This window comes from Penicillium lagena, assembly GCF_028827675.1.
Source record: "Penicillium lagena strain IBT 129212 chromosome Unknown utg000003l_segment0_segment0, whole genome shotgun sequence".
Lineage (NCBI taxonomy): Eukaryota > Fungi > Ascomycota > Eurotiomycetes > Eurotiales > Aspergillaceae > Penicillium > Penicillium lagena.
This window is the reverse complement of record NW_026623224.1, coordinates 917,419-933,157: the sequence shown is the minus strand read 5'-3', so window position 1 is coordinate 933,157 and position 15,739 is coordinate 917,419. Positions and strand designations below refer to the sequence as shown.

Here is a 15,739-nt window from a genome sequence, read left to right as displayed (position 1 = left end):
CAGTATGTAATGTGGATTTAACCCATTGCCCGAACATTTTTCGGATATTGTTATTTACATCCGCAGGGCGCCCAAGTCAACTGTTCATCTACCAGTGAGAGCAGAAGAATTTACTACGAATCTAAGCCATGAGGGCAAAATGCTTCTCGACCAACCGTGCTGTTAACTTGTGTGATTGCGTGTCATCTTATCGTACAATGCAAACTGCTTGTGTTTTAATCTCCTCGTTTGTAGCATGTTGCTGGCAAACTCGAAAATCCCCATCATACCCACTAGCCCAATCCCGACCAATGGTGCCAGAATTGAGAATACCGTAAACCCATAAGACGCATTTTGAAAAGATAGGTTTTGGCCTAAGCGAGTGGTAGCAAGCCCAACTTGCATGGCGGTCAACACTAGTGCAACGTAAATGGTTGCCGCTGAGAGGGTAGTGAGGTGGTCACGGACCAGCTCGCCGTATGTTTGATAAGTGAATTGATACCCCTTTAGTATGCTGCCATATCGAATGGAATATATTTGATTTAGTCGCGACAGCCTCAGCTCACCGAATAAATAGCGATGGTTGATGTTTTTGGGATTGGTAGCCCCCTTTTTCAACAACTGCTGGACCAGTTGGACCCATTTCTCCCAGGTCAGGTCACGGGGAATTAAATGATAGTTGTGGGCGATGGCAAAGTCGCTTTCAAATTGGATCAAAGCGATGTAGGAAGCGAGAAAGCCCAGGGCGCATTTATATAGATGTTCCCTTGTCTGTCGGTTCGGGCCTTGCGCGCCTTGGTCTTGTTCCACACAACTTGATCCTTCGCAGACGAGATGCTCCGCCCAAAGTTGACCATCGAGAAGATATCGAGGAAGTGGCTTCAGGTGGAGGCGCCGCGTGGGTTCCCACACCAGGTGCATGTCCATTCTTTCGTCTGCAGCAATCTCGCGGGATGCGACGACATGGTAATTCAGGGGCCGAGGAGGCATTGGTTGTCCAGCCAGCCATAGATACCGATCAATCTTGTTCAGCTTGTCCACGCGGAGATCCTTTTGGAGGAAGCTGTGCATGTCTTCCGAAGGGCAAATCAGGGTTTGCTCCACCGTGCGAGTCGAGGCAGGCAGGAGAGCCGCCGTGGGGTCGAGCGCATGGCTAGGGTTGAAGGGATCGTCGCTGAACGGCAGTCCATACGACATCGAGTTTAAAATAGGCACAGATCAGAGAATCTTTGCAAATACACAGGGAGTTCCAGGACGTGTCAAACGCAGTTGGAGCTTTGTGGTGTCCGGGCGCTTAAGCGGGGATTCTCAGCCTCCGAACATCCGAACACTGGATACCATCCGTTTTATTCTTTTCCCACTGCGATCTGTCATTAGTTAAAATGGTAGTTTCTCCTTATAATCTCACCCATAGAGCTAGCGAATACAAGACTTCACTGGTTGGAACGTGTCTTATTTAGTAACCTTGATGCCCTCCTCTTTAGAAGATGATGTTATTAGCTTGCTACGTCGAACTTGGCATGGACCCTTGTATTTTGCCTATATGAAAATATTTTCTATTTTCTTCAGTTGGCCAAATCTACATCAAAGTGGAAGACGCAGCCAGTCATCCAGCGGATCAAACCCTGGGATTGGAAATGGGAAGTCTTCGTCAGCCGCAGGCAGCGCGTACATATAATCACCCACAGCTGCGTCTCTTAACCTGCCTTTTTCTGCTTCACGCTCTCGTGAGACATTTGTCAAATGCTGAGCAGTTGCAAGAGCCTCTCTGGTCAAATGTGTATCGAAAGTATGTGCAACCAACCGAAGGAGGTCCATGGCCTCTGGAAGAAGAGAGAGGATCGGAAGAGAATCAAACCATAGACAGACACAGATGGTTTGAAAGGGCACACTTACCAAATTCCACCACGGCTGTTGTAGAGTGGTCAACTCGTGAATTTTCTCAAAGGCATTTTGAATGATAGTCACAATGGCAGATGAGCTAGACTTGTTGATAGCGCGAGTGACGCAAAGCATCCGTCGCAAAAGGCAGAGGCATATGTCAGCTCTGAAAACTGCTAGGAGTGCTGGTTCTTCCTCAATGGCAATAGAATTACCCAGATAGCATTCGATTTCTCCCTTGGGAATCAGGTTTCGAAGGTCTTCAAAACCACTTTGCAGTGAAAGAGCTAGACCGACAAATTTGTCTCCAGAGGCCCCGGGGTCGCGAGAAGGCAAGCGACAAGTCACTGATTGCAGTTTCACTGGTGTGAGGCCATATTCTGTCGATAATATGTAGTTCAATGACCATATAATCCAGAAGTAACGCCGCCGCGTTTCAGCCTCCTCTCGAGTAACTTCCAACTGATCCGACGCGGTGGTCATGGACCTGGATGTCAGATCTCTGTGTAAACTGAGCGTCTCGGCAACATGCATGGCAGTTTGACTAGCCAGACAGGCAATATATGGTCGGGTCGTCAGTCTCATATATATAGTACGGAGTATCCAGCCAGCCAAAAGCTCCATGCTCAAACGAATAACCGGCTCTGCATGTGCCATATCTAGTATAGACAAGCACTGGCCAACAAGCTCTGATTCGAGCGGGTGTGATGGTGTCGAGAAAAACGACCCCAATGCGGCCACTCCACAGATAACCGCTTCAAGGCCAGGTTCGTTTTGCATGGATGTCCACTTGGACTGAACTTGTTCGAAATAGGCTTCCTGCTGTAAAAAAGAAAATGTTGGGTGCACTGCGCTGAAAAAGACGGTGGACAGAGTGTAACACTCTTCTTCGGAGAGTAAAGAGGTTATTTTGGAATGAAATCTGTTCCGACATTCTGCACGGAGCCCAAGATTCCATCCGTACGAATGTAATCGAGGGGGAGTTGGATCGTTCAATTCATGGCCCAAAATACGCGGCAAAGCGACAGCGCTGTGACTACTGATGACGCGAGACCGTTGACTTCGAATTACAACTTTGGACCATGAGTCGCTTTCATCGTGTTCCCCGAATTGACGAGAATTGAGTTCTCCTGTAGACGGTCCCATGGAGTCCCCAAAGTCAACACCTTGCTTCGTTGGTCGATCGCATTGAGCTGGCGAAAATTCACCAGAGGAATCTTTCGATACTGTTGAATCGGTGTCGTACTCGCAGCGGTAGCCATGGCCTGCGCAGGATGAGCAAGGCATACGACCGTCACATTTTCGCTTCCGTCGGCGGCACTCTCCACAAGCCCGTATGGAGCGGACTCGAAGATAAGTGTTATTATCTTGGTCTTCGGGCCGAGGATGTGCCTTGCGCTTGGGCATATCAGTTTCTGTTGCAGTCCGTGCTTCCTCGAATACTGGCAGAGAAGGCAGAGAAAGTCAAGATTGAAGTCAATTCTAGGTTTCAGCGAGCTGGGTTGGCTGCTTAATAATTAATCGTATCGATTTTGGGTTGATCGGTATAGTTTTACTGGCTTTTAATCCATCCCCCTCAAGCTTGCACTTGCAATCATCAATAATGCACCGCAAACATGCACGATAATAACCTCAATAATTGAGAACTTTTTCTAGCAACTCCAAGAACATGGACAGTAGACAAGCTCAGTCGGACAGCCTCGGTTAAGAGAAAGATAGTTCCCGCGGAGGATCTGTGCACTCATTCAGCAGTAGGTACACAGGATAATGTCTGCCACCTTGTGACTTGCTCTATCCGCTGTGGTGCTCACCCCTCGCTCCCTGGCTGGAACTGAACACGACTGTCAGCAGCCTGACCTGCTCACTCTGATCATGACATAATCACACTGAGCATCACCTGACCCTACCTGAGCGTGATGCTGAGCGGCTTGAGTAATCCCACCCAATAAAATGCACCCCGCTAGCTCATCTATGGGCAACCCTTTCCCCTTTAAATCTTATACTCTAGTGTGCAAACTAAATGGTTCGGCACTTCAAGTCAAAATCGTAGAATAATTATCAATACATACTGAATATCTAAATAGCCAAAAAAAAAACAGCACAATCTATGCAGTCACGAGCAGGCCACGAGCCTTTGCCTGTTCATAATGTTTATCATCCGCATCCGCAAATTGCAGATTTGTGAATCTTACCTACCCTACCATATCCGCAAATTGCGGAGCGGATAACACGATGTCCGCAGCTCTTGCGGATGATGCCGCAGCCTATAGATATATGACACATCCTCACTAAGAAGCAGCCAAAGCCCGTAGATCTAGGCGTCAAGGAGGGTGGGGAGGTATTCTCTCCGTGGAGGGCTACAATACCCTTATATAGTCCCGAAAAATCTAAGAGACTAAGAAATAAAGGCGGAAGTGGGCGCGAAATGCTAAACAGAAGCGGGATGAGATCAGCCGCTAGGTCGAAATCGGGGATTGGGAGATTGGAGAGGAACAGTTAGAGATGACGGTGAGCTATTTATTATATCATAGATAGAGAAGGGAGAGCGCTCTGAATAGCCCTTAATTCAACCTGGGCGTTTCAAAATACTTATTTATATAGGGTGGACCGTGGACCCACAATCACGCACGCCCGAGAAGACTCACAAAACTGATTCTTAACAGAACCAAGATGGGACCACGACACGGTGGGTATATATGTCCCCAATAAGTACTAGATTTCCTCTGCCAGTTTGGGGCTTGCCTATCTGGGCGGCCGCCTCTTCAATAAGAGCCGCTCAGGCTCCGGCTCACTGAGTAGATGCCAGCACTTTGAGTAGCCTAGTGGTAGGATAGAGAGCCAATTAAGTGTAACTCGAAAATAACAGAAGTCTATGATATACCATGTGAATTAGAAGAGACCCAGTGACAGTGTGATTAGAGAGTTTACGTCGACTTCGCTAATTTTTTAATTTTCTCTTGTACAAATTGCTTTTCAAGTACGCAAATTCAATCAGTACATTGCAATGCATATAAATGCGAATTAATTGCCTAAGGAGTTGAGTTCCCGTGAGAATTCAGGAATGAGCATTGGAAGCAAGGAGCAAAATGGGGGATGACCGTTCTAGAATCATGCCTTATCCGTCAGGCGAAACTTCCCGGGAAAAGCCGTAACTTACCTTTTTTGAGCTCCATTTTCGTGAGAATAACTGGTGCGGGTAATGCGGGTAACGCGGACAAGATGTATCTATATATCGATCATTTATTTTGGTCGAGGCTTGTAGGATCTGAATCCACATTGTGATCTCGACATGGCTGAAAAGACACCAGGTATCACAAAGACAGAGGATGAGGCTCTAAATCCTCAGCCCAATGTCTCAACACCAGCCACTCAGGCTACTACAGATTGTTACTTTTACGATAAATTGCTCATTTTCCCTCCACTAAGCGATGCGAAGAAATTTGAGCCCTGGAAAAAGTATCTTTTCACTGGTATAATTTCTTTGGCTGCTGTCGCTGCGCCACTTCAGAGCACAATGTTGATGCGTATGTCTTTCTTGATCCGTCCCATTTCATTTTCTCAATTCCGGCATCGAAAATCAACGCGAACTTAACTAACAGAATGAATTCCACGTAGCCGCGTTACCGGAAATTGCGACATATTTTCACATCTCAAAGTCGCTCGCCAACCTTTCAATCGCCTTTTACGTACTGGCCATGGGTATTATCCCTATCTGGTGGTCGGTGATATCGGAGCTATATGGGCGGCGTCCGGTCTACCTTATATCATTTGCTATCTTCCTGGTTTGGAATTCCATCTCTGCAGTAAGCACCTCAATTGATATGCTTATTGTCATGCGCGCTTTGTCAGGGGGAGCATCGGCCTCTGTCCAGGCAGTTGGAGCAGGAACTGTGGCAGATCTATGGGAAGTTGAGCGACGTGGCCAAGCAATGGCTTACTTCTTCCTGGGTCCCATGGTTGGGCCGCTCGTTTCTCCTATCCTTGGGGGAATACTTACTGAGCGGCTTGGCTGGCGGAGTACCCAGTGGGCCACAGTCGTCTATGGGGGCATCGTGTGGCTCTTAATCGTTTTTTGCCTGCCAGAGACCTCTACTAAAAGGCCTGGCGCAAAGGGTCTTGATTCAACTACGGCCCCAGAAAATGCGAAAGGGGGACCATCTTTGATCCTACGTCGGATTAGCCGGATATTTCTCGAGCCTTTCAAAATTATCGCTTATCTTCGGTTTCCCCCCGTCTTGATTACGGTATACTACGCCAGCAGCACTTTTGCTTGCTATTACGCGATCACCATTTCCCTTCAGACACTCTTTTCTGCACCTCCATATTCTTTTTCACCGATAATTCTTGGCCTCACCTACATCCCTTGTGCCCTCGGCTCTATTATCGCGTCCCTGTTGGGAGGCCGCTGGACAGACTACATTATGCGACGACAGGCAAAATCAGCAGGTAGATTTGATGCTTCGGGCCAACTTCAATTTTTACCTGGGGACCGTCTTGGAGAGAATGCTTGGTGTGCATCCACCATTTATCCTGCGGCCTGTCTATGGTTTGGCTGGACCATTGATAAGCATGTTTTCTGGTTTTGCCCAGTAAGTAACCCTACTATCATTTTTGCTTTAGCAGCATGGTCTGATCATCACCAAAATGATAGTGCCTTGCGACATTTTTCATAGGCCTCGGGACCAGCTTGGTCTTTAGCATGACTTCCACCATGCTGACTGAGTTGTTGCCTGGAAGAACAAGTACTGGAGTGGCCTTGAACAATATTCTGCGAAACTCACTAGCTTGTGTTGCTGTGGTGGTAATGCAGCCCTTAATTGATGCTATTGGACCTGGGTGGATATTCACTGGACTGGCAGTTATCACCTGGGCAAGTATCGTCATCCTATGGTTATTCAAAAAGAATGCCGTTAAATGGGCAGCGGAAATGGAAAGCAGGTTATTAGAGAGATAGGTTGTGCGTATTGTTGTTAAGCTAGGCTTCATAAAGGAATAAAATGCATGCATAGCGTGTTTCGTCCTCGATACTTCAATTTAAACTCATATTCAAGACAGGGCTCGAGGAGAAAATCAGAGAGTGATGCGTGGGAATCTGTTTTCGAATATGGCAGTGCTCATCTTGCAAACTCCGCCAATATCAACACGATACATACTGGCTATACAGAACTTTAGCTCTGGACCAGCTCTAGATCGAGTAAAAAAATGGCCTGTCCCGCATCCGTAGTGAGATGTGGGCAGAAGATTAAGGTATGTTGTCGGCCAGGACAAGCAGGAAACTTACCAGTAATAAGTCCACGCCTCCTGCAATCTGCACCTCCCACCGCGGCAAAGCCCCCGATAGAGTATGATAATTCATCATCTTCCCGCGCCGAATCCCGATGATGGTCTGATCTCCCATCATCACCGTCGTCACCGCGTTGCTGAGCTGTAGTACCTCTAGCTCCTCTTGCTCATTTACTGACGTTTCCGAGTACCGTCTCGCCGGCGGGAACGCAAAGGAGGAAGGTAGCGCTGGCTCCCGTGGCGGCTCCACTGCGTCTAGTAAGTCTTGTAGGGAATGGCTCGTGCAGTGCCGTATGGAGTCGTAAGATGGTGGCAACGTGCCAGCGGTACAATCATCATTCAAGTATAGTAAGACGTTGTCGTCCATAGTCAGGTCCCTCGTGTTGCTATTGTTACTGCTTGCGAAGTAATCGCTAGTGTGATCGGTGATCACGGCGCTATACGGCGGTGGAGATCGCTCCTGTGGCGGATCGTCGCGGCTTGCCCTCTGGCTTGCTACGGAGCACCGACTGGCTTGGAATTGCGCGTGCTGCTGGAGCCGCTGCTGATGGCTCTCATCTAGTTGACTCGCGGCTAGTAGTGCGTTTTTCACTCGCATCAGTATCTTCATCTCAATCGCACAGCCCATGTTTGCGCTCAGAAGCTCGTCCCCACCGCCTCCAGCCTGCATAACCCTCCAGATCCGCTGCCGCCACTGTCGCCGTAGCTCCAGAAGTGGCCGTCCTGACGCGTCTCGGATTTCTCGGTGTTGCGACTTGCGCCAGAACTTGCTGGAGACGGTAAACAGTAGGGACTGCCGCTGTCGCGAGTGTAGAGACTTGTGACACCGCAGCTGGTGTACTAAGAAATCCGGCCCAAATAGCGTGTTCTTCCGAGTGATAATAAGTGTGGTTGCTGTGTCGGTCAACAGATCCGGCATCGAGGCGAGGAGGTGGGTGGGCTGCAGCGCGATCGGATGATCCGGGGGCTGGAGTGTCGCTGACAATCGCGACATGGTTTTGGCGGGCTTGGATCGAGGAAGTAATCGGGAGTAAGAGGACGAGAGATAACTATGTAAGACTATCTACAGGAGGAGGAGGGGCTCGGAGGAGTAGATCCAAGGAGTCATTACTGAAAGGAAAGCCAAAGAGGCAAAAAAGCGAGAATGAGGCTGTGCTTTTCGAAATTCAGGTTATTCAGTCCTGTCGTATGATTCATCACGGCCATGCTTAACGTATCGGTAAACGCGAAAGCCGCACGTAAGCGAGCGCCGCATCCCAAAACACCATAGTAAATGCATTTTATTTTTTACAACTTGATAATTCAACAACGACTGAGTAGTTTTATTTGATTAGTAGTATGATATTATTTAATTGTATAACTAATAGTATACGCTAGCTTAAATTGAGATACAATAATTATTTAACTACGTCCCAAAAGAATACGCTGCGACCGAGTGCTAGATATATTAAATTAAACCCTTAAGTCTCGAAATTTCTTAAAACCCTCATGAATAGGTTAGTCATGCACTAAATAGTATTAGAATACAATTTCATCGTATACTATGCCATTATTGTTGAGATATGAAATCGTAAAATATCGCGTTTATTATGGTGTTTTGGGGCGCGGCACTCGCTTACGTGCGGCGATCGTCTACCGATCGGGCGGTTGTTTGTCGATGACGCCGCGGTTCCGCTGTTCTCGATTCTTGCTGATCGAGGCCTCGGTTGATCTTTTAGGTGTCCATATTTCAGCTAAACACGCAACTTTTCATGGGAGCATTTATTCAAGACAACTCAAGTTCGCTTGTGATAAGTTAAATATATTTTTGTCTTCAAAATTCGGAAATTTACAAATACACTGCGATGAAAAGCAGGAAAGAAGGAACCGAGAGCCTCATAGCTCTATGCCAGCGAACGGAATGGTGAAAAATGGTCTGTGAGGGATGATGTACTTCTCTATCTCAAGGCCATGGATCTAATTACAGTTTGCTAGAGACGAAGTAGGGAATGTTCTTTGCCTCATAGAGATCCTTGTGCTCGGATTTGATGATATCCGCACCCTAAAATACGGGTTAGTCTTCTCGTGAAAACCAACAAGGTTCATTACTCACCTTCTCGCCAATCATGTAGACTGAGTTCTGAATACGGCAGTCGGGAATCACAGGGATAACGGAAGCATCCGCAATCCTGAGGTTGCGCACTCCATGTACTCGAAGCTTCGAGTCAACGACGCCTTGGTGGATGCTCTTAGAGAGTCGTGCTGTGCCGCAGGGGTCTGTGAATTACATTAGTGCTGTCGCAAATATTGGTAAGAGACGATCTTACGGAATCCAGTCTGGCTTCGATCCAGAACAGCCTTGTTCATCTCATCATCAGAATGGAGAGGCATCTTCCAGGGGTACTCCCGGACGACGATGTCTTTGAACCCAGCACCGCTGGTTAAAACATCATATGTCCAGCGCACACCCTCACGCATTGCCAGGATGTCCAAGTCATTGGCAAAGAAGTTGAGGTTGATGTTGGGCTGAACCAGGGCGTTTGAGCTGTTCAGGGTAACCTCACCCTCGGACAGCGGCCGGAGCAGATCGACAATGACGGTCATATAGCTTCCTTGCTCGGGAACCGGGAAGTGCCACTGGAAAGCGGTGCTAAACAAGCCGACGAAGTCAAGCTCAAAGTGAGGCTGGCCCGCGGGTCCAAAGGGATCCAGTCCACCATTCGCAGCCTTCGCCTCGCGATAGGCGGGATACTTCTCCAGTCGTTCATCAATGCGGGGGAACCCTACAAGTTCCAAAAATCCGGAGCTTGCAGGGCCCGTCTTGTCACGCTGATATGTAGCCAATGCCTTGTCATTAAGAGGACCAGAGCGGAGGATGTGATCATCCAGGCCATAACCATCTTTGAGCTGAAGCACGAAAGGCACAATTGGATGGTCCAGGAGGTGCTGGCCAACATGAGGAGAGTCGACAACCGGGTTGATTCCATGCTTAGCTAGCTCTGCGGCCGGGCCGATACCGCTCAGCATGAGAAGCTTGGGTGTCTCAAATACACCTTGAGACAAAATCACTTCGCGGCTAGCATAAACACTGATCTCGGTGTTGGAAGCTCCGCTGATCACAGTGACGCCGGAACAGATGCGTGTTGCCGGATCGATGATCAAGTGCTTCGACTGAACCCCATAGAGGATTGTCACGTTCGGCTTGTTCTTCAAGTACAGGAAGCTACCCTGGCGCACGCCTCGGTGGATGGTGTCGACACAGTGGGTAAGGCCTTTCATTTCACCAGAAAAGATGTCCTCTGTCAGAGGCTGGCCCTTAGAGACCCATGCTTCGGTAAGCGCATCACGGAACGGTTGCATTTCCGGCACCAAATCGGCATGGGAGATCTGCACAGGACCTCCGGTCCCAATCTTGCTCAGTTCGGCCGGATATAACTTCTCATCGTCATGGTACGTGGCGCACTTGCGCAGATATTCCACACAGCTATCCCAGGTCCAGTCTCGGCCTCCAAAGTCCTCCCAGTCGTCAAAGGTAGGCTTCGAGCCCGGGATCCAAGTGAAGTAATTGGCACACGTACTTCCACCAAGGGCCTTTCCGCGGGTGTTGGGTTTTTCAATGCGCTCGTAGTCATCGCGCTTGATCATAGTCGTCTTGTATGCCCAGTCATACTTGCTTCCACGAAGGGTAAATGCCTTTGACGGCGTGGTAATTTGTTCGATTTGGTCTGGGTTCGGGATACCAGCTTCAACAATCAGAATACGAACATCGGGATTTTCAGCAAGGCGACCAGCAACGGCATTGCCAGCCGTGCCACCACCAACGACAATAAAGTCGTACTCAGCGCCGTTGGAAACGGTTGCCATGGTTTGAGCTTTGTATGTTGCAAGAAAGCCGTTGAAAAATGATGGTTTTCCAATGTCTAGTAGAAATTGACGAGGTAAAAGCTTCGCTTTTATACCATTATGTGTTCAATTCTTGCCGAATTCCGATCAATGAAATGGCGAGGTCATACCATTGTATTGGTAGTACTACTCAATACGGTTAGTTAATAAATTCGTGGAAGGCGGATCTGCAACCGTCGTTGTCACTGAGATAGGCTCCATATGGGACAGTTGTAGCGGGAATTATTGACCCCTCATGAGGGGAAAAGGATCTCCGCACGAATATGTAAGCTATACTATTGAATCACGGTCACAGTCGCTTCAAGGTGCGCAGTGCGGATGTGATGCCGAGCCCGGCAAAGACTCGGTGATGACTCGGCACAAACGGCACATACGGTACGAAAGTCTCGGCCCGTAAAGGCTGAATTTAAGGTTTCGTCCAATCACGTTGTATCTCCATTTCTATACGCCCTTAGCGTCCAATTTGGATCTGTCGTCACCTAACACTCCTTACATAAGAGCATACTGGAGTTCCATTCGACAGCATTTCAGGATTTCAACATAGGATAGTGGATGCGCGAGGCATTAAGGGGATCTTTTGTCCTGTTTCTTCCTACCCCTCACGAAACCCATACCAGGTTTATTTCGGATACCAATCCAAGTGTTTGTCATCGAAACTGTCTTTATAATATAGACTTGGTATATAAATTAATAAAGACGAAGCCAACCCCCTAGGAATAGAGCATCCACTCATTCGTAGTTGGCACGTCCGAAGAAGAATTCGCCATGCCGAGCCCTGCCTTTACGTTGGCAGAAGGTACGATACTTGAATTCTCAACATAATGCCTCCCGCTAACATCCTGCAAGGACAGCCAGTTGCAAACCCATCCGTCAGTACCACGTTGCCTACCTTTGGCAGCGGAGGCATCACTACCTTGGGTGACACTCTCCTGATTGAGACGCTTTCGCACTTCAATCGTGAACGTATTCCTGAAAGGTCAGAAGTCATTCCATTCGCATTATGAAAGTAGAGCTAACACTGGGTAGAGTTGTGCATGCCAAAGCTGCAGGTGCTTGGGGCGAGTTCGAGGTCACCAATGATATATCTTCCCTCACATCGGCCAAGTTCCTCAATGGCGTGGGCAAGAAAACTCCCATCCTTTTCCGTCTTAGCACCACTGGCGGTGAAAAGGGCAGCGCAGATACCGTTCGGGACGTGCGAGGCTTCTCTGTCAAGTTCTTCACGGAGGAGGGCAACCACGACATTGTAGGGAACCACATTGTAAGTCTTTATTCCTTGGTCTCTTACACCTCTGGTTCTGATATATCCTAAGCCGGTGTTCTTCGTGCGCGATCCGATTAGGTTTCCATCCCTGAATAGAAGCCATAAAAGGCATCCTGCCACTAACCGACCAGATTGGACCATGGTGAGTGCTATTTCATGTCTCTACTTGCCGGTGATCTAATCCCCTTCAGTTCTGGGACTTCCACGTCAATCAACCGGAGAGTGTTCACGCTTTGATGCACCTGTTTGGCTCTCGCGGTATCCCCGATTCGATCCGTCGAGTGACAGGGTTTGGCGTCCATACCTTCAAGATGGTGGCAGCTGATGGCAGGTTCCGCTACTGCAAATTTCACTTCCGACCGACCCAAAGCATCACCCATCTCTCTGGACAAGACGCCACTCGCATGGCTGGGGCAAATGCCGACTTTCACACCCAGGACCTGTGGGATGCCATCTCTCGTGGACAGTTTCCGGCCTGGAAACTTTACTTGCAGGTGATGGAGCCCGAGCAGGCTGAGACCTACGGCCGCGCTCTTTTTGATATCACCAAAGTCTGGCCCCACAAGGACTTCCCGTTGCTTGAAGTTGGACAAATGACTCTAAACAAGAATGTATGACTGGGCTTTACGAGAAACAAGGAGCATAGCTGATAAGAAATCTAGCCGGACAATTATTTTGCGGAGATCGAACAAGCTGCATTCTCGCCTTCCAACATGGTCCCTGGTATCGCGATGACACCTGATCCTAGTAAGTATATCCTGAAATTGCTCTGGTATTTGACAGGATACTGAATACCCCTGGCTATATAGTGTTGCAGGCGCGCATGTTTGCCTACCCTGACGCTCAACGATACCGCTTGGGGGTGAACTACACACAGCTCCCTCCAAACCGTGCAATTTGCCCTGTTTACGCACCCTTTGAGCGCGATGGTATGGCGACCGTGACCCGGAACTATGGAGGTGACCCGAACTATGTGCGCAGTACGTTGAGCCCAGGCGTACCCAGCCAGGTGGTTTCCAATGTGCGACACACCGAGCGCATCGAACAGAACGCCACCCTGGGCCAGAATGAGATTTTGGTTGATGATGAGGATTACATTCAGCCACGCGAGCTGTGGAACAGGGTCTTTGATGAGACCGAGAAAAGGCAGTGGGTGGCGAATGTGTCGGAGACCTTGGAGGACGTGCCTGCTCAGCTGAAGGAAGCTGTCATGTCGATGTTCAGCCAGATCGACCCTCGTATTGGCCAATTGATAGGGGTTAAGACTAAGAGCAGCTCGCGCCTCTGAGGGCTTAGATGTGTAATTTTTATGTGCGGTCACGAATTGGGAGAATTTACTGCGTCTTATATTGGATCTTGACTTGTTGAATAAAAATTCTCACTATAAGCGCATCGCGCACCGGAATAACTACTAGTATTTGGAAGAGCCTGGCAGAAGTGCGCGAGAGAGAGATGATACCATAAAAATCACCGTTAAGAGCTGAAATAGAGCTTTTGGCACCTTTTGGCCTTGCGGTATATTTCGCAAACATTTTTGGTGGTCGAGAAACGAAAAAGGCAACCGATAAGAGGGAGAATAAGGCGACGAATAAGAGCCAGGCTGGGCGGGAGATCTGGCAGCCTGGTCGCAGCGTAACCTTGCAGGCCTTCGATTGTAAACCCTTTCGCCTCTCTCACTCCCGGCTGTCAAGATGAAAAGGGTGCTTTGCACTTTTACTATTCGCTGTGTATGGAGAAGGCGGGTACGGAGATCAGGTATTTATTCCACGTCATTTTATGCTTCGAAGGCGAATCTCGAACGTGTCTGGATTAGACGAAGCCCAACTCGTATCCGCCCGGTGTCTCTGCCGGCGCGACTGATACGATGCAACCTCGCTTGAGGCTGACGCCTCGCCGTGCGCTCTAAAATCTTACCGCAGAGACGGGACGCCGTACTCGTCTTACCCGCCTGCTTATCTCAACTCGGCACGGGTTCACACGAGAGTCACTGTCATGGCCATGCCTATGCCGATGCGCCTGGCCCGACACCCTTGTCGCACCCTGCAGGACTGCAGGAGAACCAAAGCACCAAAAGAGGGTCAGATCTCCCAATCAGACTGATCGGCAGGCCATTGTGGCGTCCAGATCTTAGTCGGACCGCTAGCACATATAAGAAACATCGGCGCCGTTCCACCACAAGAGCCAAGCATGTCTTGTCTGCTCTTGTGTGCTCGCTATGGCCTCGCACATCCCGGGGTGTCGCATGAGATCGGCGTGCAACGCCTGCCACTTCGCCAAGCTGCGCTGCTCAGGTGGCTCGCCATGTGCCAACTGCCAGATCTCCAGCCAGCCGTGCGCCTATAGCCTGTCCAATCGCCTGGGGCGGCCCAAGGGCGTCAAAAACAAGCGATCGACTGGCGACTCTGCGCGCGCGACATCCACCCGGTCGAACCTGCAGGAGACGAACCTCAAGCGGCCGCCGATGAACGGTCACGATGTTTCCACGACGGCCAGCACGGAGCCGGAGGGGATGGCCGATCTCGATCGTCTGGTCCACGCGAATTATCCCATGTTGCCGGACGAGCTTGACCTATTCACAGTATAAACCCCGACATGCTCCCCTGCCTGATGGTTCGATTGCGTCTGGACTAACATGACGCATATATCTGTTAGGCCTTTGCAGCCTATCCTGGTGATCTCCCGCTGCCGCCGCACAAGTCGGCAAGTGGATATGTGACGCCGTCCAACAGCATCCACGGCGACGCCACCTCGCTCGAAGTCTCCCACCGGTGCATCTGCGCTCAGCAACACGCCGACCTGCTCTCTCATCTTCGCGCAATGCGCCAGCAGCCGGCCCCAACCTCCGTGGACGCCCTGCTGGCAGCGGGTCAGCGCACCTTAGCTACATGGAAGCACTTCAGCCAATGTCTCGCGTGTAGCAGACCCGTCAACGAAGAGACCATGCTCCTCTCGGCAATCAGCATGCGCAGCATGCTGCGCCTGCTACAGACCTTCTCCTCATGTGTCGCGACCGAACACCCGGCGCCTACCAGCATGCTGTCCCCGTCCTTAGAGGATGCCGACGGCCCGCTGAGTATGACCATCGGCGGATACCAAATCGAAGGGGACGAGCGACACATGGTCGGGAACATGTTGGCGCTGCACACGCTAAACCGCATCGAGTTTGCCGTCTCATGTCTCACGGAGCGCGTCGCTAGCTGCACGCGGCCGGGCACGTCGTCAGGTGAGAGGATGCCTGCGAAGTGGATGGCGCCCGACGATAGTGAGTTGGAGAGCGACCTACAGCCGGTGCAGGTGATCCTGCAAGGAATGGAGGCGACGATCGGGAAGCTCAGCCAGGCTCTGCAGTGGAAACATCGCGTCGCGACGATGAAGATGTACGGAGGAATGGGATAGTAATGATAGAACAGAAACAATAGTCTATTTGATACATCGCTAATTAGAGATAGA

General features: G+C 49.8%; 7 protein-coding genes across 7 annotated transcripts; 3 read left to right on the top strand and 4 right to left on the bottom strand.

The window, feature by feature from the left end:
- Window positions 1-162: 162 nt before the first annotated feature.
- N7510_005522 (uncharacterized protein) lies at window positions 163-1,176 on the bottom strand (the record flags this gene model as incomplete). Its single annotated transcript, XM_056977448.1, has 1 exon — window positions 163-1,176. One exon carries the CDS (start codon window positions 1,174-1,176, stop codon window positions 163-165), a length of 1,014 nt encoding a protein of 337 aa, XP_056833480.1.
- A 387-nt stretch (window positions 1,177-1,563) lies between these two features.
- On the bottom strand, window positions 1,564-3,267 carry N7510_005521 (uncharacterized protein; the record flags this gene model as incomplete). The annotated part of the gene is made up of 1 exon (XM_056977447.1): window positions 1,564-3,267. One exon carries the CDS (start codon window positions 3,265-3,267, stop codon window positions 1,564-1,566), a length of 1,704 nt encoding a protein of 567 aa, XP_056833479.1.
- A 2,107-nt stretch (window positions 3,268-5,374) lies between these two features.
- Window positions 5,375-6,814, top strand: N7510_005520 (MFS general substrate transporter; the record flags this gene model as incomplete). The annotated part of the gene is made up of 3 exons (XM_056977446.1): window positions 5,375-5,384; window positions 5,476-6,449; window positions 6,512-6,814. The coding sequence occupies 3 exons, from the start codon at window positions 5,375-5,377 to the stop codon at window positions 6,812-6,814; spliced, it is 1,287 nt and encodes a 428-aa protein (XP_056833478.1).
- A 288-nt stretch (window positions 6,815-7,102) lies between these two features.
- Window positions 7,103-8,137, bottom strand: N7510_005519 (uncharacterized protein; the record flags this gene model as incomplete). The annotated part of the gene is made up of 1 exon (XM_056977445.1): window positions 7,103-8,137. The coding sequence occupies one exon, from the start codon at window positions 8,135-8,137 to the stop codon at window positions 7,103-7,105; it is 1,035 nt and encodes a 344-aa protein (XP_056833477.1).
- A 966-nt stretch (window positions 8,138-9,103) lies between these two features.
- Window positions 9,104-10,986, bottom strand: N7510_005518 (GMC family oxidoreductase; the record flags this gene model as incomplete). Its single annotated transcript, XM_056977444.1, has 3 exons — window positions 9,104-9,184; window positions 9,236-9,399; window positions 9,450-10,986. The coding sequence occupies 3 exons, from the start codon at window positions 10,984-10,986 to the stop codon at window positions 9,104-9,106; spliced, it is 1,782 nt and encodes a 593-aa protein (XP_056833476.1).
- Window positions 10,987-11,790: 804 nt separating this feature from the next.
- N7510_005517 (catalase) lies at window positions 11,791-13,577 on the top strand (the record flags this gene model as incomplete). Its single annotated transcript, XM_056977443.1, has 7 exons — window positions 11,791-11,821; window positions 11,872-12,001; window positions 12,052-12,286; window positions 12,339-12,431; window positions 12,481-12,900; window positions 12,952-13,036; window positions 13,099-13,577. 7 exons carry the CDS (start codon window positions 11,791-11,793, stop codon window positions 13,575-13,577), a joined length of 1,473 nt encoding a protein of 490 aa, XP_056833475.1.
- Window positions 13,578-14,504: 927 nt separating this feature from the next.
- N7510_005516 (Zn(II)2Cys6 transcription factor domain-containing protein) lies at window positions 14,505-15,685 on the top strand (the record flags this gene model as incomplete). Its single annotated transcript, XM_056977442.1, has 2 exons — window positions 14,505-14,867; window positions 14,942-15,685. The coding sequence occupies 2 exons, from the start codon at window positions 14,505-14,507 to the stop codon at window positions 15,683-15,685; spliced, it is 1,107 nt and encodes a 368-aa protein (XP_056833474.1).
- Window positions 15,686-15,739: the final 54 nt, after the last annotated feature.